The sequence below is a fragment of the Garra rufa genome, chromosome 19 (assembly GCF_049309525.1).
Source record: "Garra rufa chromosome 19, GarRuf1.0, whole genome shotgun sequence".
NCBI classification, from domain to species: domain Eukaryota; kingdom Metazoa; phylum Chordata; class Actinopteri; order Cypriniformes; family Cyprinidae; genus Garra; species Garra rufa.
This window is the reverse complement of record NC_133379.1, coordinates 17,227,441-17,249,840: the sequence shown is the minus strand read 5'-3', so window position 1 is coordinate 17,249,840 and position 22,400 is coordinate 17,227,441. Positions and strand designations below refer to the sequence as shown.

Below are 22,400 nucleotides of genomic sequence, written 5' to 3'. Positions count from 1 at the left end.
AAACATGTTTTTAAAAAAAAATAAGTTGATATAATGGTTTAAACAAAAGCATATATCAATGATTAACAACCTCATAGCTCACAGCAGGTTTGTCTTTAAGGGTTTATAAGTTATCGTTCAAAATCAGTTCCACAATGGAGAAAATGAATAGGATTTTTGCTTCCGGAACCCTACTGTCACACTCTATTCCAAAACAGTGGATTGCAAAAACGTGTTCTGTGTGAACCAAACCCTTAGACATACCTGATCTTATATGTGTGATGAGGGTGTTGTTGCCTGGCTGCTTGTCGGCTTTACTTCCTTGTGGTGGGGAAACTGTCTGGCAGTCCCTTCAGGAAACAGAGGTCCCAGCATGCACTGCGCCACATTCAACTCTTCATTCTTCTCTTCCTCAGCACTCCAGGGTGGGGCTTCAGAACCTTTTTAGAAAACAAGGCACTTTCTTCACTTGATGACTGATTTGGGAACAGCCTGTGTCCATTTAATTAGCACAATCCTAAATGAGCCATTAACGTCAAGGAAAGAAGCTTTCAATTGGCCAAAGATTCAGTTAAGCTTGTAGATTTTAATGCTCAGGGATTCATCAACAAGCTCTTTTACCTGCATATGTTTGGTTTAGATGAATGTATGACTTTACAGTGCCTTCCTATATACAGTATATTTTCATCATATTTTTTCTATAATGTTTTGCCTATTAGCATTAGATCAAATGTTAGCCATGAGGCTTTCTGAATAACTGCTGAAGTGCTCAAGTCTTAATACATTCACAGCAAACAGAGAAACAGTTCATTGTGCATGAATCATATGTCATAACATGTGTTGCTCAGTCTGTTTGTGTGCTTTTGGCCATAAGTGTATGAGAAATCCCAAAGTCATGTGAAAGCAATACTTTTAAAGCATTGAATAATACAGCTGAGAGTTGTGTGGATCAGGGGCGTCGTAGTTGGGTGAAAAGGGGGACTAAATTACCAGGGCCCCAAGTGGGGGGAGGGCCCCTGAGGAGTGAAATTTTATTTTCCTTTAAATATAATTTTAAAATCACAATAAATGTTGTTAACTAATGTAAATCAGTGATGCCCGGGTCAATGTATAAACAACCCTAATCCGACCGACGTTTTCATCTAACGCAACTCGGACCGCAAAAAAATGAAAAAAAGAAAGAAAGAAAGAAACTATTGTACCCGACCCGCTTCCTGTCTAATATTTGCGATTGACACCAGCGATTATATGCGGCTATATGCGGTGGAGATTCGTTCACTGTCAAACATCATTTGGCATTAATTAGGTAATTTTGTCAAAATAAATGTTCTTGATTGCAAGAAAAATACAGATTGTTCTTGTTGTGATTTATTTTGTCTTTCCTTTATACAGATTTAAATAGTTTCGTTTTTGAAGTACTCTAAATTATGTCAGTGATTCTACGCGATTATGATCAAGAATTATTTTATTTCGATCTACAGTGTAATAAGAGTTTAGAAAAAGATTAGCCAATAGCCATAAATTATATATATATATATATATATATATATATATATATATATATATATATATATATATAAATAGACTACAAGCTTATTCCTTTTTTCTTAACTTTTAACTTCTTTTAAAAATTATCAAGAATATTAAATCAACTTAATAGGCTAGGTTAACGAATTTTCTTATACAAACATAATGAATGCAATTCAAAACGAAGTTTTTATAGATAAATTCAGGAATTATGAATATGACAAAATAATATTATTTTATATATATTAATTGTATAGCTATAATAGTTGTATCAAATGAATAAGGAAATTATAGTGCCGAATTTATTAAGTTATGTTTAATTTTGTTCGTTTCGCTCTCTGGCAATATAAAGAAAAAATACAGTTTTTACTTGGAATTCGTTTTTTAATCCCTGGTTTTAAACAAGCATATACATGAGATCATTTATATGTTATTGCTTGAATAAACGTTTAAAATAGTGCTAGAAATTTTATAATTAAGGAAATTAAACAGACCTATGCATTTGAAAAGACATAGTGAAATGTGTCTAATAATTCCAAAAAGAAAGAGAAGCATTGGACATAATCAAAATATTCGAGACATTTATTAGGAATACCATTTTCTTAACAATTTAAGATGCTGCATGTGTTTATCAGTCTAATCGAAGTGTGCGTCTCTCCTGCGACTTTCCAAACAAAATCCCACCCCCTCTCAGAAAATACATAAAACTGACATTACTATATGCGTTTAAAAGTAGCCTATTAAAATGGTACAATGCATTGATCAGTTCAACGTGTTGGGAAATCGGGCGTTTTGTCCCGCGTCAGCATTTATTCAACAGTTAATAGCGCTCAACATTCAAAAGGTAAATATTATTCAGCCAATAAAGTGTAGGTCTATGTATTTCATAGAAATAGTCTAGTACTATATACAAACTACAAAGGTTTAATTGTCATCTTTATTTCAAACAACCATTATTTTGGATGACTCGTAACTGCGGGTAACTGTTTTGGATTTTGGATCAACCCGCGCATCACTGATGTAAATGCCTGGCGTCTGATTTGTTACTTAGATTTGAGTGAAGTAACATTTAGCCAATCACAGCGCGAATCTCTTGGCCGTCTGCCAAGAGCTTCAAATCTTGTTGCTCTTGTAAACAGAATGTATTATACTGTATGAACATCACCTTTGGGTCACATGACCATACTGTCCCCCCCCACGCGATCGATGTACTACGTCGTCGTCCCCCCCCCCCCCCCCCCCCCCGGGACATAGTACATCGATCGCGAAACACCCCCGCCCCCCCACCTTTTTTTTTGGGGGGGGGGGGGGCTTAGCCGATCAGTGCACAGGGCCCAGAATTCCCAGCGACGCCCCTGGTGTGGATGCTAAAGGTCAGTCAGTCTTGTGGAACAGGACCCTTACAGATCAGTCTTGTTTCATTAAAGAAATACAAATTAAATCCGAAATCGTAATATCTTGCCTCAGCTTACTGATATTATTTATTTTATTTTTCATTTTATCATTTGTCTTGTATGCATTTCTGCCTCACTAAAGAAAAAAAAAACACCTTGTGAGATCCTTTAAACGCCATTTCCCCAAGCCGATTTTGTATGAAATATTTATCAATTTGTAATATATACAAATGAATTACCTTTTTTGTTTTGCGTTTTGATTACAATTTGTATCCTAATAAAATTCAAACAGCTTTATTTTAACATCCTACTACAGTTCTGTATTGTAGTCATTTCTATCAATGTCAAGGTCAGTTAGATTTTTTGATGTTTTAAAGAAGTCTCTTATGCTCACCAAGGCTGCATTTATTTGGTCAGAAATACGGTAAAAACAGTAATATTGTGAAAAATTATTAGGATTTTAAATAAATGTTTTCTGTTGTAATATATTTTAAAATGTAATTTATTTCTGCATCATTACTCCAGTCTTCAGTCACATGATCCTTCAGAAATCCGTCTAAAATACTGATTTGGTAACATTTCTGATTGTTATCAGAGCTGAAAACAGTTGTGCAGCTTAATATTTTTGTGGAAATGATAGATTTGTTTCAGGATTCTTTACTGAAAAGATGTTTTGTATTATAAAGTTGATGTCAAAAGTTTACATACACCTTTCAGAATCTGCAAAATGTTACTGAATAAGATATTTCACATAAAAGATGTTTACATATAGTCTAGAAGAGAAAAAAAATAGTTGAATTTATAAAATAATAACCCTGTTCAAATGTTTACATACCCTTGATTCTTAATACTGTGTTGTTACCTGAATGATCTACAGCTGTTTTTTGTTTAGTTGATAGTTGTTCATGAGTCCCTTGTTTGTCCTGAACAGTTAAACTGCCTGCTGTTCTTCTGAAAAATACTTAAGGTCCCACTAATTGTCCAACAATGACTGTATGATTTTGAGATCCATCTTTTAACACTAAGGACAACTGAAGGACTCAACTATTACAGAAGGCTCAAACAATCACTGATGCTTCAGAAGGAAACACAATGCATTAAGAGCCTTCAAAACCTTTTGAATTTGAAGATCAGGGTAAATTTGACCGTAAGTATCTTCTATAGCTTGTGAAGGGTAGTACTAAATGAAAAAATATGACATCTAGGCAAAGTCAGAAAAAAATCTTAATTCTGTTCAAAAGTTTACACCCCTGACTCTTAATGCATCGTTTTTCCTTCTGAAGCATCAGTGAGGGTTTAAACCTTCCCTCAGTTGTCTTCAGTGTGAAAAGATGGATCTCAAAATCATAGTCTTTGTTGGAAAGGGTTCAAATGTACAAAAATGCTGAAAAACCAATGAATTTGTGGGACCTGAAGGATTTTTCTGAAGAACAGCAGACAGTTTAACTGTTCAGGACAAACAAGGGACTCTTTAACAACTATCACTAAACAAAAACACAGCTGTGGATCATTCAGGGAACAACACAGTATTAAGAATCAAAGGGTATGTAAACTTTTGAACGGTGTCATTTTTCATAAATTCAGCTATCATTTTCTTGTGGACTATATGTAAATGTCTTTTATGTGAAATATCTTATTCAGGTCAGTACTAAATAAAAATAAAATGCATTTTGGTAAAATAATTAACATTTTGCAGATGTTTTTTGACTTCAACTGTAAACGTCTTTATTGTCAATTCTAATAAATTCAATGCATCCTTGCTCGATAATAGTAGGAATTTCTTTAAAAAAAAAAAAAAAAAAACCTACTTTTGAATGGTAGTATGAGTTTTGAAATATCAAAGAAGAAGTCCATGATACTACTAGATGCGATTCCAGTAAATTCTTTTATTTAAAAACATCCAGGCATATTGATTTACAGATTAAAAGAGGAAGCAGCTATAGTGTATTTAAATACAGCGTGCCAGATCATTTCCCTATCTGACTGTGCTAGTGACACAACACTGAACATATAGAGGCAAAGCAGAGTGAACCTGATATCTGCTCTCTCTCTCTCTCTCTCTCTCTCTCTCTCTCTCTCTCTCTCTCTCTCACACACACACAAATGCCTGAAGCTTTTGCAGTAAAGCTGTTCAGACAAGTCAAAGTTTACTGGAGCGTATTTCAACTATACTGAAACGTCCACTCTTTTCTTTATAATCTATATTAGTGCCGAACCTGACTAAGAAAGAAAGTAAAAGCCTTTTTGGCAAACAACATAAAAGCATATGCTACCAAGGTACAGTCTAGCCTGAAATTATTCATACAGAATTTACCCTGGCAAATTCTGACTTAAAGTTATTTTTATTCAACCAGCAAGGTTTTTTTTTTTATTAGAAATGACACAGACGACTACCAGAAGATAATAAGACGATGTACAAGAGGCATCATTGTGGAAAAAAATATTACTCATCTTTTATTTACATCTGAACAAAAAGTGGCATGTTCAAAATTATTCATACTCTTCTCAATAATCAATAGAAAAGCCTTTATTGGCTATTACAGCAATCAAATGCTTCCTATGATTGCTGACCAACTTTTTGCATGTCTCCACTGGTATTTTTGCCCATTCATCTTTAGCGATGAGCTCCAACTCTTTCAGGTTGGAGGGTCTCCTTGCCATCGCCCTGATCTTTAGCTCCCTCCACAGATTCTCAATTGGATTTAAGTCAGGACTCTGGCTGGGCCACTGCAAAACGTTAATGTTTTTGTCTGCTAACCATTTCTTCACCAGTTTTGCTGTGTGTTTTGGGTCGTTGTTTTGCTGAAATGTCCACTGTGCCCAAGGCCAAGTTTCTCTGCAGACTGCCTGATGTTGTTGTTGAGAATTTTGATGTATTGCTCTTTTTTCATGATGCCGTTTACTACGTCCCCTGGTCCACCGGCTGAAAAACAACCCTAAAACATTAGGTTCCCATCACCATGCTTGACAGTGGGGATGGTGTTCTTAGGGTTGAAGGCTTCTCCTTTTTTTACGCCAAATGAAGGCTACAGCATTGTGGCCAAACAATAAAATTTTAGTTTCATCTGACCATAAAACAGAAGACCAGAAGTCTTCTTCTTTGTCCAGATGAGCATTTGCAAAGGCTAAGCAGGCTTTTGTGTGCCTTATCTGGAGAAGTGGTGTCCTCCTTGGTTTGCGTCCGTGGAACCCAGCGGTGTGCAGTGTCCATTGGACTGTTTGCCTTGAGATGTTGCCACCAGCAGAGCCCAGATTCATCAGGATTGCCTTGGTGGTGATCCCTCTTCTCTCTCAGCTGTTCCCAATGAATCAGGGTAATTAGGATGCTTTAGAACAGCTTGGACTATTTGGAATGGTACAGAACTTTGAATTTTCCCATAGACTGTGACAATTTGCAAAGGGTATGAATAATTTTGGACATGCCACTTTTTGTTCAAATGTAAATAAAAGCTGAGAAATATTTTTCCACAACGATGCCTCTTGTACATCATATTATTATCTTTTGGGAGAAGCCTGTGTCATTTCCGGTCAAAAAAAAAAACTTGCTGGTTGAATAAACGTAACTTTAAGTCAGAATTTGCCAGGGGTATGAATAATTTCGGGCTTCACTGTATGTTGACTCACTCTCATGTTATTGCAAACAATGTCTATACGGGGAAAGTCAAAGGGATCCAAAATACTTCATCATGATCATGAATAAACGATAACAGAATTTTCATTTTGGATTAACTATGCCTTTAACTATCTGTCTGCTAGATTCAGTTTAAACAAATTTATGAAAAGGTCAAAGCTGGTCAGTGGATTTGGAGCATCATGCTGGAGAAGGGATTTCCTTTAGTCCTCTTCAGCATGCAAGCTTCCTTTATCAGTGAGTAAATAAACAACACTCCCAATTTGGCATCAGAATGACATTCAGTCTTAACTCTTAACTCTTACTAGTCATCCTATATTTCTGGTGTCACTCATTATCGGTGCTTTTCCCTGCATGACCAGAGATTGCCCTACTCTCTGTTGCCTGACCGCTCTTATTTGACTGTGAAATGAGCCCCTGGTACCTCTGTTTGTTTTTCAAATGCTAACAGTGACTCTTTTGTCGGTTAAGCTTCATTCATTTGTTTGCCCGTTCCTGTGTAAAGTTTTGACTTGAGCCTCACTAACAGCTTCTCCTATATAAAGACCACCTTCTGCTGATATATCTGAAATTATTTTGAAATGAAGAAGTGAAAAAGTACAAGAAAAACGCAGGTTATTTGTAAAGACTTTACATTACACTGCTTTCTTTTTACAAAATGAACAAACAACTTTAATCTGCAACCTTTATGTATTAAAATTACTTTCAAATAATATGGGTTGATTGAAATAAATGTAATTAAAATTTAAAATATTTGTTATACAATTGCATCAAATTAAAACTGTAAAATACAATATTGAATATAAAAAAACAAAAATGCTGTAACTGATTTTAAGCATACAAGCATAAGATACATTAAATAATGCCTTTCACAAAGTTTGAGATCAGTAAGATTTTTAATGTTTTTAAAAGAATTATCTTATGCTCATCAAGGCTGCATTTATTTTATCAAAATACAGAAAAAACTGTATTATTTAAAAAATATTACTACTGATTAAAGTAATGGTTTCCATTTTATTATATTTTAAAATATAATTTATTCCTGTGAAGCAGCGCTGAATTCGTCAGCCAATACTCCAGTCTTCAGTGTCTCATGATCCTTCAGAAATCATTTTAATATGCTGATTTATCACTTTTATTATCAACGTTGGAAACAGTTGTGCTGCTTAATATTTTTTTTTGGAACCTGTGATTCTTTTTTTGATGAATAAATGTTAAAAAGAACAGCATTTATTCAAAACAGAACAGAAATCAGTTCCAACAATATAAGCCTTTGCTATCACTTTTTATCAATTTACCACATCCTTAGTGAATAAAAAATGATAAATTTCTTTCAAAAATTGATTTTTTTTAATGGTAGTTTATATTGTTACAAAAGATTTCTATTTAAAATAAATGCTGTTCGTTTGAACTTTTTCTTTATTAAAGAATCTTGAAAAAAGAATCTCAAAAGAATTATCTTATGCTCAGCAAGGCTGCATTTATTTGATCAAAAATACAGAAAACAACTGTAATATTGTGAAATATTATTACAGTTTAAAATAATGTTTTTCAATTTGAACATATTTAAAATATAATTTATTCCTGTGATGCAGAGCTGAATTTTCATCAGCTATTACTCCAGTCTTCAGTGTCTTATGATCCTTCAGAAATCATTTTAATATGCTGATTTATTACTTATATTACCAATGTTGGAAACATGTGCTGCTTAATATTTTGTTGGACCTGTGTTTTTTTTTCCAGGATTCTTTAACATTTATTCAAAACAGAAATCTTTTTCAACAATATAAGTATTTGCGATCACTTTATTTTTTTTTTTTTTTATCAATTTAACAGATCCTTGGTGAATAAAATTATACATTTCTTTTATTAATTCTTTTTTTAAATGATAGTTTCAAATTATATTTGAAATAAATGCTGTTTGTTTTAACTTTTTATTTATTAAAGAATCCTGAAAAATCCTAGTTCCAACAAAATATTAAGCAGTACAACTGTTTTCAAAATTGATAATAAATCAGCATATTAGAATGATTTCTGAAGTATCATGTGACACTGAAGACTGAAGTAATGATGCTGAAAATTCAGCTTTGCATCACAGGAATAAATTATATTTTAAAGTATGTAAAATAGAAAAACACTATTTCAAACTGCAATAATATTTCAAATTTTTTTTCTGTATTTTTAATCAAATAAAGGCAGCCTTGATGAGCAGAAAACTGATCCCAAACAGTGCATCTAATGAAAAATTACAGTGTACTTGTTACATGTAACATGCACTTACTATAGTAATAACAGTAAATTATGCAGAATTACAAGCAATTTACGCTAAACCAAATCCAACCCCATTCCTAAGGTATTATGTTATTAATAAATATTATTCAGTACTTAAAGGAATGGTTCATTTTCAGAACAAAAATGTACAGATAATGCACTCACCCCCTTGTCATCCAAGATGTTCATGTCTTTCTTCTTCAGTCGTACAGAAATTGTTTTTTGAGGAAAACATTTCAGGCTTTCTCTCCATATAATGGACTTCTATGGTGCCCCCGAGTTTGAACTTCCAAAATGCAGCTTCAAAGGGCTCTAAACCATCACAGCCGAGGATGTAAGGTCTTATCTAGCAAAACGATGGGTTATTTTATACAAAAAATTACAATTTATATACTTTTTAACCACAAATGCTCGTCTTGTCTAGCTCTGTGTGCAATCTGTGTAGAGATTAAAAAGTATACAAATTGTAAATGTTGAAAACAACTGATCGTTTCACCAGATAAGACCCTTCTTCCTTGGCTGGGATCATTTAGAGCCCTTTGCAGCTGCATTTAAACTGCATTTTGGAAGTTCAAACTCGGGGGCACCATAGAAGTCCATTATATGGAGAGAAATCCTGAAATGTTTTACTCAAAAAACATAATTTCTTTACGACTGAAGAAAGAAAGACATGAACATCTGGATGGCAAGGGGGTGAGTACATTATCTGTACATTTTTGTTCTGAAAGTGACCTACTCCTTTAACTCAATCACCGAGGCCACCTTAAAACATTAAATAAATGAATAAATAATGTGCTAATCTCAGAAATGATCCACTTACGTTTCATCCAAATATTTATTTGACACCAATTTAAAAACAATATTTTGGTACATCATAAAAGCATTATATGCAGTCATGTTCACAATCTATTGCACTGTAGCAGTTTTCTCATTCAACCAATGGCAACATCATATTTGAAATGTGTATTTAGGGCCCGTGTTGTTCACGATCAATAACCGCACTACATTTGACCACAGAAATATATACAAACTTGGCTCTTTAGCCACTAAAGGTACACAAGAACCACTGTGCAAAAGTGACTTTTCACATGATTTACATGAGCGTTGACAAAGGAAGAGAGAAATATCTGGTGTGATCGAACTGAATGTCTTTCAGTAGTGTCAGCAGTCAGTGTGTATAAGCTCAATGCGGCACTTGTGAAACAGCAGCTGCAAACCAACTGACACGACATCAAAGTCCATAGCTACTCCTCAGAGTTCAATTACTTTTACATTAAACAATTAAGCAAATATTTGAAACTTTACATTGTTTCGAGTGAAACCAATGACCCTGATAAATCAATTAGAAAGAGACAGACGTGGCACTTCACGTTTTGATTTAACTAAGTAAAAGAGGTTTATTTGAACATAATCAGCTGTTCTAATTACAAATGTAGCACGCTACTGACAATGCTCTTTCAACTGAGTTAAAAACACCTTATGTAAAGAGATTTAAACAGTCTTGTACTGCACATACACGCTTCGCTCGATCAGTGTCGACCCTATCAGCATCATGAGTGCCGCTCTCAGAGCCCTAGTGTCTCAAGTTTCAAGGAGATGATGCAAGTATTCACTTCCTGTGTCAGAAGCGCTTTCCCTCTGGAGGTGTTGCAACCATCACCTCCTTACCTCCAAAGTCCCAGTAGGCAGTCATGTGGAAGGCCATGTTGGACAGCACCACCAGATACTCACACAGAGCAAACAATGTGTAAACTGCCACAGAGAGACAACAAAAATTAGATGTAGATTTCTTCACTGGACCAAATTTGGAGAAATTTTGCATTACATCACTTGCTCACCAGCTGGTGAATGGGTGCCGTTAGAATGAGAGTCTAAACAGCTGATAAAAACATCAGAATAATTCACAAATAATCCACATTCAATAAATTAAAGGAACACTCCACTTTTTTTTGGAAATAGGCTCATTCTCCAACTCCCCCTGAGTTAATAAGTTGATATTTACCGTTTTGAAATCCATTCAGCCGTTCTCCTGTTCTGGCGATATCACTTTTAGCATAGCTTAGCATAGATCATTGAATCCTATTAGACCAATAGCATCGCGTTCAAAAATGACCAACAAGTTTCGATATTTGTCCTATTTAAAACTTGACTCTTCTGCAGTTGTATCGTGTACTAAGACCGGTGGAAAATGTAAAGCTGCGATTTTCTAGGCCGATAAGATTAGGAACTACACTCCCATTCCGGCGTAATAGTCAAGGAAGTGCTGCCGTAAAATGGCCGAAGCAGGTGGAGTAATATCACGCAGCACCTGAAATTAGTTCCCAGCTAGTTTAGCATTTGCACATGTGCTGCGTGATATTACTGCGCCTGCTTCGGCCATGTTACGGCAGCACTTCCTTGACTATTACGCCAGAATGGGACTGTAGTTCCTAATCTTATCGGCCTAGAAAATCGCATCTCGGTCATTTTTGAACGCGATGCTATTGGTCTAATAGGATTCAATGATCTATGCTAAGCTATGCTAAAAGTGATATCGCCAGAACAGGAGAACGGCTGAATGGATTTCAAAACGGTAAAACTCAACTTATTAACTCGGGGGGAGTTCCGAAAAAGTGGAGTGTTCCTTTAACGTCTAGTGAAGAGAAAAGCTGTGTTTGTAATACTCAAATTCATCCTTTTAAACCTTTTAACTAAAATACAAATTCTCTATCCATAACATTGCTTTCTTTAATGAAAAGGCGTCTGAAACTAATCAGGAGAGAAATTTGCAATGATAAACAGGGGATGAATGTTTTCACTGGAGGAAATATTATGGACAGGTATTTTCAAAAAGATTTAAAGTTAAAAACATGAATAATTTTTTTTTTTTTTACAAACACAAGAGCTTTTGATGATCTTTTTCGCTTCATAAGACGTTAACTGATGGACTGGACTGGAGTGGTGTGGATTACTTGTGGATTATTATGTTGTTTTTATCAGCTGTTTGGACTCGCATTCTGACGGCACCCATTCACTGCAGAGGATCTATTGGTGAACAAGTGATGTTAAATTTCTCCAAAAATGAGTATACACTACCAGTCAAATGTTTTCGGACATTTTTTATGTTTTTAAAGAAGTCACTTCTGCTCACCAAGCCTGCATTTATTTGATCCTATCCTAAGTACAGCAAAAACAGCACAATTTTAAAATATTTTATTTATTTAAAATAACTGCTTTCTATTTAAATATATTTTCAAATGTAATTTATTCCTGTGATTTCAAAGCTGAATTTTTAGCGTCATTACCCCAGTCTTCAGTTTCACATGATCCTTCAGAAATCATTCTAATATTCTGATTTGCTGCTCAAAAAAAAAATATTTATTGTTATTATTATGTTGAAAACAGCTGAGTAAAATTTTTTTTAGGTTTCTTTGATACATAGAAAGTTCAGAAGAACAGCATTTATCTGAAATAAAATCTTTTGTAACATTATAAATGTCTTTATCATCACTTTTTATCATCCTTGCGCAATAAAAGTAATTTCTATACTTTCTTAAAAAACTAAACTGACAACTGACTTCAAGTCATATTATTAATAAATATTCATAATAATCATAAAAAATGTTTCTTGAACAGCAAATCAGCATATCTGAATGATTTCTGAAGGATCATGTGACACTGACTGAAGACTGGAGTAATAATGCTGAAAATTTAGCTTTGATCACAGGAATAAATTACATTTTAAAATATATTCAAATAGAAAACAGTTCTTTTAAACAGTAACAATATTTCACAATATTACTGCTTTAGCTGTATTTTGGTTCAAATAAATGCAGGCTTGGTGAGCAGAGGAGACCTATTTAAAAACATTACAAATATTACTGTTCAAAAACTTTTGACTGGTAGTGAATTAAGTGATCATGTGACACTGAAGACTGGAGTAATGATGCTGAAAATTCAGCTTTGCCATCACAGGAATAAATTACATTTCAAAAGATATTCAAATATAAAACAGTTATTCTAAATAGTAATCATATTTCATAACATTACAGTATTTTTGAGCAAATAAATGCAGCCTTAACTTCTTTAAAAAAACATATTGAACCCAAACTATCCCTTTAAGAACTTCAAAACATGTTATTAATTATAATTAGTAAGAACTTGTGAGTTCATGTTATAGAGCATGTAATATCACCAAAATGGAACATGTGTTGAGTGGAACATGGGTGGGGTGAATGACAGAGAACGAAGGCGAAGACGTTGCACTCACTTCCTGTTTCACAGTATGTGTTGTGCCGCCTGTAGAAGTAAGCAGCCAACAGACAGAAGAAAAGGTTGAAGAGGAAGAGGCGGGACTTCTGGCGGTATGACATCATCTCCTGATGTCGAAGAGGGTTTGGGTAGATGCAGTGGAGAAAGAGAGAAGAAAGATGAGAAAAAGGAGAAAGAAGGCACAATGTCATCAGTTCTCTTCTGCAACATGATGTGGGGCAAGCAGGTGGGACGAGGTTCTGTGAAAGCACAGCCACCACTTCCCCCGAAGCACACAAACCCAGCTGCACTTTCACAGCGATACAAATATAAAGCTACACTGCGGTCTCTGACACGTCAACTCCTATGATTCTCACCCAGCAGCACAAGCAACACCTTTTATTAGAGCTGCGCTCGTGGTGTTAAGATCACTGTGGTGTTAAGAATATATCTCTAATAGTGAATGTTTCAGCTCTAAAAATGGTCATACATGCTTGTTTCATCCAATCAGAAAAGGATTTACATGTATGGATTTTTTAAAAGCTACATTTAGACTGGAATTACAACCTGTCCACGTAGATACTACATTCGATTTGAAAAAAGTATGTTCTTTATAGTATGAATGAAACACAGGCTTATTACAACCACCATGTGGCACTTAGTGGCATTCAAGTGAAGTACATATATTTGGAAATCCATAAGAGCACTTTTATAATGTAATTCAACAACTGAGTAGTTCAAATAAATGATTTGATATAATATAAAATGAAATAAAAATAAAACAAATAAACACTTCAATGTTTCCAACAGGGCTTACAATATAATTATCTATTTTTTACTCATTTTTATTTAAGAAAATTTAAAACCAGAGCAGGGAAGCTGATGAATTAACAAATTGACATTAATTTATAGTTAGTTTTAATGTATTTTACATATGAGATTGGCTTGTACTGCCCTCTGCTGGTCAGTACAGCTGTTGGCAAATAAGTACAGTTGAAGTCAAAAGTTTACATCTTCAAAATGTTAATTATTTTAGCAAAATAAGAGGGATCTTACAAAATGCTTGTTATTTTTTATTAGGTACTGACCTGAGTAAGATATTTCACATAAAACACGTTTATATATATTTATATAATAGTTATAATAGTTCGGTTATAAAAATGACGCTGTTCAAAAGTTTACATACGCTTGATTTATAATATTGTGTTGTTACCTGTATAATCCACAGCTGTGTTGTTTTTGTTTAGTGATAGTTGTTTTGAGTCCCTTTTTTGTCCTGAACAGTTAAACTTCCCACTGTTTTTCAGGACAGTTCTTCAGGTACCACAGATTTCTTGGTTTTTCAGCATTTTTGCCAATTTTAACCCTTTCCAGCAATGACTGTATGATTTTGAGATCCATCTTTTCACACTGAGGACAAAAGAGGGACTCATATGCAACTATTGCAGAAGGAACAAAGCATTATAAGCCGGGTGTGAAAACTTTTGAGCAGAATGAAGAAGTGTACATTTTTCTTATTTTGCCTAAATATAATTTTTCGCCCATTTAGTACTGCCCTTCAGAAGCTACAGTAAGTACATGTTTCCCAGAAAACAAAATACGTTTTACCCTGATCTTCAAATTCAAAAGTTTTCACCCCACCCCTGCTGAAAAAAGCTGCTAAAACTAGCCTAGGCTGGTTTTAGCTGGTCAGCAGGCTGGTTTTACAGGGGTTTTGGCCACTTTCCCAGCCTGGTCTTAGTTAGTCAGGCTGGGAGACCACCAGCTAAAACCAGCCTGGCCAGGCTGAGAGACCAGCTAAAACCAGCTACTTCCAGCTTAAACCAGCTAAGACCAGCCAACCAGCCTAGGCTGGTTTTTGTTTTTTTTCAGCAGGGACGGCTCTTAATGCATTGTGTTTCCATTTAGAGCATCAGTGAGTGTTTGAACCTTCTGTAATAGTTGCATATGAGTCCCTCAGTTGTCCTCAGTGTGAAAAGATGACTCTCAAAATCATACAGTCATTGTTGGAAAGGGTACAAATACACAAAAATGCTGAAAGAACAGCGGGCAGTTTAACTGTTCAAGACAAACAAGGGTCTCATGAACAACTACCACTAAACAAACAAAAAAATACTGCTGTGGATCATTCAGGTAACAACACAGTATTAAGAATCAAGGGGAAGTAAACTTTTGAACCGGATCAGTGGATTATTAGTAAACATCTTTTATGTGAAATATCTTATTCAGGTCAGTACTAAATAAAAAAAGAACATGCATTTTGTATGATCTTCTGCAAGGTGTATGAACTTTTGACTTCAACTGTACATGGCCAGAATACAGAGAAGTCATTACCTCTGCACTGACGGAATACTTGGCAATCATCGACCACAGCTTGCAGGTGCACATCATGTGGAACAGGGAACTGCCAATAAACAAGATGAAGCCGCTCTTATGGACACCTGTGAACCATATATACATACACAGCATTAAAAAACAAAGGGACTTGTACAGTCGTGGCCAAAAGTTTTGAGAATTACATAAATATTGGAAATTGGAAAAGTTGCTGCTTACGTTTTTATAATAGCAATATAATACTCCAGAATGTTATGAAGAGTGATCAGATGAATTGCATAGTCCTTCTTTGCCATGAAAATTAACTTAACCCCGAAAAAAACTTTCCACTGCATTTCACTGCTGTCCTTAAAGGACCTGCTGAGATCATTTCAGTAATCGTCTTGTTAACTCAGGTGAGAATGTTGACGAGCACAAGGCTGGAAATCATTATGTCAGGCTGATTGGGTTAGAATGGCAGACTTGACATGTTAAAAGGAGGGTGATGCTTGAAATCATTGTTCTTCCATTGTTAACCATGGTGACCTGCAAAGAAACGCGTGCAGCCATCATTGCGTTGCATAAAAATGGCTTCACAGGCAAGGATATTGTGGCTACTAAGATTGCACCTAAATAAACAATTTATAGGATCATCAAGAACTTCAAGGAAAGAGGTTCAATTCTTGTTAAGAAGGCTTCAGGGCGTCCAAGAAAGTCCAGCAAGCGCCAGGATCGTTTCCTAAAGAGGATTCAGCTGCGGGATCAGAGTGCCGCCAGTGCAGAGCTTGCTCAGGAATGGCAGCAGGCAGGTGTGAGCGCATCTACACGCACAGTGAGGACAAGACTTTTGGAAGATGGCCTGGTGTCAAGAAGGGCAGCAAAGAAGCCACTTCTCTCCAAAAAAAACATCAGGGACAGATTGATCTTCTGCAAAAAGTATGGCGAATGGACTGCAGAGGACTGGGCAAAGTCATATTCTCTGATGAAGCCTCTTTCCGATTGTTTGGGGCATCTGGAAAAAGGCTTGTCCGGAGAAGAAAAGGTGAGCGCTACCATCAGTCCTGTGTCATGCCAACAGTAAAGCATCCTGAGACCATTCATGTGTGGGGTTGCTTCTCATCCAAGGGAGTGGGCTCACTCACAATTTTGCCCCAAAAACACAGCCATGAATAAAGAATGGTACCAAAACACCCTCCAACAGCAACTTCTTCCAACAATCCAACAACAGTTTGGTGAAGAACAATGCATTTTCCAGCACGATGGAGCACCGTGCCATAAGGCAAAAGTGATAACTAAGTGGCTCGGGGGCCAAAACGTTGACATTTTGGGTCCATGGCCTGGAAACTCCCCAGATCTTAATCCCATTGAGAATTTGTGGTCAATCCTCAAGAGGCGGGTGGACAAACAAAAACCCACTAATTCTGACAAACTCCAAGAAGTGATTATGAAAGAATGGGTTGCTATCAGTCAGGATTTGGCCCAGAAGTTGATTGAGAGCATGCCCAGTCGAATTGCAGAGGTCCTGAAAAAGAAGGGCCAACACTGCAAATACTGACTCTTGGCATTAATGTCATGTAATTGTTGATAAAAGCCTTTGAAACGTATGAAGTGCTTGTAATTATATTTCAGTACATCACAGAAACAACTGAAACAAAGATCTAAAAGCAGTTGAGCAGCAAACTTTGTAAAAACTAATATTTGTGTCATTCTCAAAACTTTTGGCCACGACTGCACAAAATGCTTGTTTTGCAGGTAAAAAATATCCATCTTTTTTTTCAACCCGAAAGTAAGCCTATTGGCAAGACTTTCGGTTCATTAGCCGCGTGTCATTCGGCCATATTGGCAGAACAAAACGTAAACAATGCCACTGGACTGAACAAAACTTGCATATTTTGCTGATGTTTGCTTTTTAAAATGGTCAATTATTGTCATGTTTTGGCCTGTACTCATCAGTCGGATCTGGAAAAACTATTTGCAATATCAAGCAGTAAAACGAGAGGTTTTGTACAGCTACAACTAGCTGGACAAGGATGAGACTAAAAGCCAGACCCATAAAATTTACAAATGGCTGCGTATTTCCCAAAAACAAAATAAAAAAAAGAATATAAAAACATAATATTTTATTCTGTAGTGTAGTATAGAAAATTATCCTGTTTTTTTTATTTCATTATTGTTTTAATTTTAATCAATATAAATTAAATGCTGATGTCATTATACACCACCTTTTAAAAGTTTGTGGTCAGTAAGAATTTTTTTAAGAAATCAATACTTGTATTCAAGGATACGTTAAATTAGACATTTATAATGTTACAAAAGATTTCTATTTCAAATTAACTCTGTTCCTTTCTATTCATTAAAAAATATTAAACATCTGTTTTTTCATATTGATAAAAATAAGATATATTTTAGAGCAGCAAATCAGCATATTAGAATGATTTCTGAAATATTATGTGACACTGAAGACTGGAGTAATGGTGCTGAAAATACAGTTTTACCATGAATACATTTCACTTAAATACACTACCTGTCAAAAGTTTTGGACAGTAAGATTTTTTATGTTTTTTTTTTTTTTTTAAAGAAGTCTCCAAGCCTGCATTTAATTTATCCACAGTACAGCAAAACTAATATTTTTACTAAAAAAAATAAAAAAAATTCTATTTGAATATATTTTCAAATGTAATTTATTCCTGTGATTTCAAAGCTGATTTTTTAACACCATTACACCAGTCACATGATCCTTTAGAAATCATTCTAATATTCTGATATGCTCCTAAAAAAAAACATTGAAAACAGCTGAGTAGACCTTTTTCAGGTTTCTTTGATGAAAATTTTTCTTTCTTTATCTGAAATCTTTTGATCATGCATAACTTTTGATCAATTTAAAGCATCCTTGCTAAATTAAAATATTAAAAAATTTCAACTGACTCCAAGCTTTTGAATGTGTATAAGTGTATGTTACAAAATATTTTTATTTCAGAGAAATGCTGATCTTTGGATCTTTCTAGTCATCAAAGAATCCTGAAAAAAAATTACTTAACTGTAGATAATAAAAAAAATAAAAAAAATCAGCATATTTATGGAAGCAAATTAGTCTCATTAATAATTCACGCAAAAGACACGATGCACACATGCGTGTCCCAATTCACGTGCACGAAAAAAAAAATATTCACAAAAAACCAGTTCACGTGCAAAAAAAAAAATATATATAAATTCATAAAATACGTTTCACAAATTGCAAAACACAATTCACAGATTTACAACTGTGTACAACAATTTTGAATGTTTAAAAATCACGAGTGTATCCCGGACTGTGAATGTACGAATAGCCTTTTTTGCGTGTGTGTTTTTTAGACTTGCGTGTGTGTTTTTGAGACTTTCCTGGCAGCGAACTCCTCCCACGCGGGTCACTCGTACACTTTAGCCAATCAGATTTGAGCCTGTCCATCGACCAATCATAACCCGCTGTGGGCGTGCCTACCTTACGTTACATCATCAGTGCGAGTCCATAGTTCCAGAATCCAGATACGATTCAGCTGTTGATCATCTCATTTAAGGTAACTCTAGCCTAGTAAAGGTGTATTGTTTTATTTTGCATGCTCAAAAAACTAAAGGTAAAGTCGGTCGTTTAGACACACTCGTTAACGTGACCAGTGTAAGCCAGCGGCTGCTTTGAAAACAGAAAGTGTTGCCAAAGATGCTGTTTTGTGCTAGCCACAATGTCCTGTATATTGGCCAAAATGAAGAAAGACTTCTGTTCATTGCCATGTTTTTGTTTAACAACGCTGGGTCTAGCTCCCACTTAGCACTGACCCTGCCTTTATTAATATAGCTTTATGTAATGATGAATAGACCTCACGAGAACTCAGTGTATGAATAACGGTGTGTTTGTACTAACCATTTGTGCAACTGGATGCAGTGTTTACCTAAAACACACTAATCATTTTCCTTGCCTTTTTCAGGATTTAACACTTTGGAACAACATCTGGATGGCAGATACATACCTCTTCATTCACATCTTTATCTCTTTTATGTACTTTACCTTTATGCATTTTTTTATGTAATCAACATTCATTTACTTTTTTTAAATATTATATTATTATGATTAACCATGTTTAATTTTATGTTGAGCAGTGATGTAAAAATCTTTGAGATTACAATACACAAGATGATGTTGGTTAGCAAAATTGGGTTAGGTTATTGTATTTGCTTCAGTATTACCAGTTGTGGAATTTGCTGGTCAGTCAAACAGACTGATCATATAAAGGAATGCACCAAAGATTATTCAGTAAACTTCATTCAAGTTCTGACTTGTTTTGAATGTTTTAATTCTGACATAAAACCAGAACATTTACCAATGCATAACAAAGCTTTATGCCTTAACAAATACAAAGTCATAGGGTACCATTCTAAAAGAAATGTAGTAATAATGCATGACTTAAATCAGTTGAAACTGTCAAAATGGATGGGTTGCAGCATGACTGTTTTGAAAGAGTTACAGTTCCAAATGAAACTTCTAGATTCACATCACCTCATAATTTGTGGCAGAGGTTGAATTATTGGTTGAATTAGGAGCAGCTACTTGTACATCATAAGCCTCACAATTCTGAAATAAATAGTATCTGCAGGCTGCAACGTAAGCAAACTTAAATGTACATGGTTTACAATGTGTGTATGTTATTACATCGTCATCAGCTGAATGCGTGCAATTGTAGGATAGGATTTGAGACCTTATTTTATGCTTTACATTGAGTTTATAATTTTGATTTCTTTATGCAGTATGGTATCCACGTGAATGATTCTTTATTAAATAAACATAACAATCGATAAATATTAAAACATAATACACTTTGAGCAGCTGCTGGCTTACACTGGTCACGTTAACGAGTGTCTAAACGACCGATTTTTAAGTAAGCATGCAGTATAAAACAAAATGAGACGATCAACAGCTGAATCGTATCTGGATTCTGGAACTATGGACTCGCACTGATGATGTAACGTAAGGTAGGCACGCCCACAGCGGGTTATGATTGGTCGATCGACAGGCTCAAATCTGATTGGCTAAAGTGTACGAGTGACCCGCGTGGGAGGAGTTCGCTGCCAGGAAAGTCTCAAAAACACACACGCAAGTCTAAAAAATACACACGCAAAAAAGGCTATTCGTACATTCACAGTCCGGGATACACTCGTGATTTTTAAACATTCAAAATTGTTGTACACAGTTGTAAATCTGTGAATTGTGTTTTGCAATTTGTGAAACGTATTTTATGAATTTATATTCTTATTTTTTGCACGTTTGGTTTTTGTGAACATATATATATTTTTCGTGCACGTGAATTGGGACACGCATGTGTACATCGTGTCTTTTGCGTGAATTATTAATGAGACTAATTTGCTTCCATACATATTAGAATAATTTCTGAAGGATCATGTGACACTGAAGACTGGGGTAATGATGCTCTAACATGCTTTACAAGTATACTTTCGATTTAAGTTATAATTCATTATGTTCTGTATTACAGTAATGAGAGTTTTGGACTATAATACACTACTGAGAGTAGACAGTTTTTGCTTTTAATAAAAATAATTTAAATTGACGAAAAATTATGCAATCTCATCATACAATTACAGCACAGGTAAAAACTGAAGTGTTTAGAAGCACTTTTCTTTAAATCTCCACACATTTACAAACACTCCACATTTAACTAATCAATAAAAATATAATAAAACCACTTTCAGCATCCCTGCATTTGTGTGTGTGTTCAAACAGGACTCAGGGCTTCAGTCCAAAAAGGCACTTACTGTAGGTCTCCGTGGAGGAGACGTAGGTGAGCAGAAGCAGTCCTACATTTTCACTTAAAGCTAATAGGAATGTGAGGGCACTCAAAAGCTGCTCCATCAGCCTCCTGGAAAAGCGTCCACGGTAAAAGCTCAAATATGCTGCTGCTACCAGGAAGCGCGGCGCAGAATGAAGGCCGATGCTGAAACGCCAGATGTAGCGCTCTGGTGTCAGACTGATGGCCGCGCTGATGGACGGGAGGTAGTTAGCAACCTGTGAAAGAATTTGAATAGAGGTTTATTACAATGTCACTGCAAGTTTTCCAGACATTTTATGCTCTGAGGGCATGTGGTTTTAGGGTGACAGTGTCATTTTCAGAGGGGATGTGAGTCCAGCAATGATGGTCTGGTTCTCTCACCTGGCAATGTGTGTAGGTCGCATCATTGTAGTGGTAGAGCATAGCCAGCACGACGCAGGCGATGAGGCCCAGCAGAGGCAGACACACTGTGATCACCGCTAACCGGGTGAAAGGCACACGGATGAGAGGCTTGTCTCGATCCACAGATCCGTACGGGACCTGTTGCATCTTCCCTCAACCAATTACAGCTCCAGATGTATCAACAGCTACAGACCGACTATATACATCCCATTGAAAGTGCAATGATGTGATGACAGCATCTCTAAACTAACGTTACATGTCTGATAATTAGCCTCATCTGAAGTTGTGGAATTAAAGTAGCTGTGGATTATGACTCGAGTTAACGTTACATGTTTAGCGACTGTACGCTCGCCTCCTGCTCTCTGTCGTCCGGTTTAACAGTAGAATGCCTTTAAATGAAGCGGCATTCAAGAACCGATAATCGAGTCGCTAATAATTTCATTCAATCAAAAGGTTGGTAAAAGTCTGATTTCTTCACTGTTGTTCTGGATGAGTAGAAATCGCGAACACTTCCGGTTACGTGAAACCAGTAGATTTCAAAATAAAAGTCTTGTTGCGTGCTTTTTTTTTTAATAAAATGTTTCTGAAACATTTCAGTAACACACACTACCAGTCAAAATTTTTTGAACAGTAATGCTCACCAAGCCTGTATTTATTTAATCCAAAGTACAGCAAAAAAGTAAAGATTTTAAATATTACTATTATATAATACTGTTTTTAAATCCTATATTTTAAAATTAAACTTATTCCTCCGTTTTTTTAGCATCATTACTCCAGTCACACAATCCTTCAGAAATCATTCTAAAATTCTGATTTGCTGCTCAAAAAAACATTATGTTG

General features: G+C 35.4%; 1 protein-coding gene across 2 annotated transcripts; it reads right to left on the bottom strand.

The window, feature by feature from the left end:
• Window positions 1–18: 18 nt before the first annotated feature.
• On the bottom strand, window positions 19–22,069 carry pgap2 (post-GPI attachment to proteins 2). 2 transcript variants are annotated; one of them, XM_073824538.1, is made up of 6 exons: window positions 21,540–22,069; window positions 21,145–21,394; window positions 15,367–15,473; window positions 13,052–13,160; window positions 10,471–10,554; window positions 19–419 (listed from the first exon to the last, which is right to left on the bottom strand). In XM_073824538.1, exons 1-6 carry the CDS (start codon window positions 21,705–21,707, stop codon window positions 250–252), a joined length of 888 nt encoding a protein of 295 aa, XP_073680639.1. In that variant the 5' UTR covers window positions 21,708–22,069; the 3' UTR covers window positions 19–249. The 2 variants fall into 2 exon arrangements, with proteins under 2 accessions (XP_073680639.1, XP_073680640.1); XM_073824539.1 differs by lacking the exon at window positions 19–419 and having other exon boundaries at window positions 9,751–10,554.
• Window positions 22,070–22,400: the final 331 nt, after the last annotated feature.

Bases quoted from the DNA above. Each gene is read 5' to 3' on its own strand.
- pgap2 (XM_073824538.1), bottom strand. From the start codon at position 21,707: ATGCAACAGGTCCCGTACGGATCTGTGGATCGAGACAAGCCTCTCATC. The intron at 15,474-21,144 runs GTAAGTGCCTTT...TATGGTTCACAG, and splicing joins CTCCTCCACGGAGACCTACA to GTGTCCATAAGAGCGGCTTC. The intron at 10,555-13,051 runs GTGAGTGCAACG...TCTCTGTGGCAG, and splicing joins CACATACTGTGAAACAGGAA to TTTACACATTGTTTGCTCTG.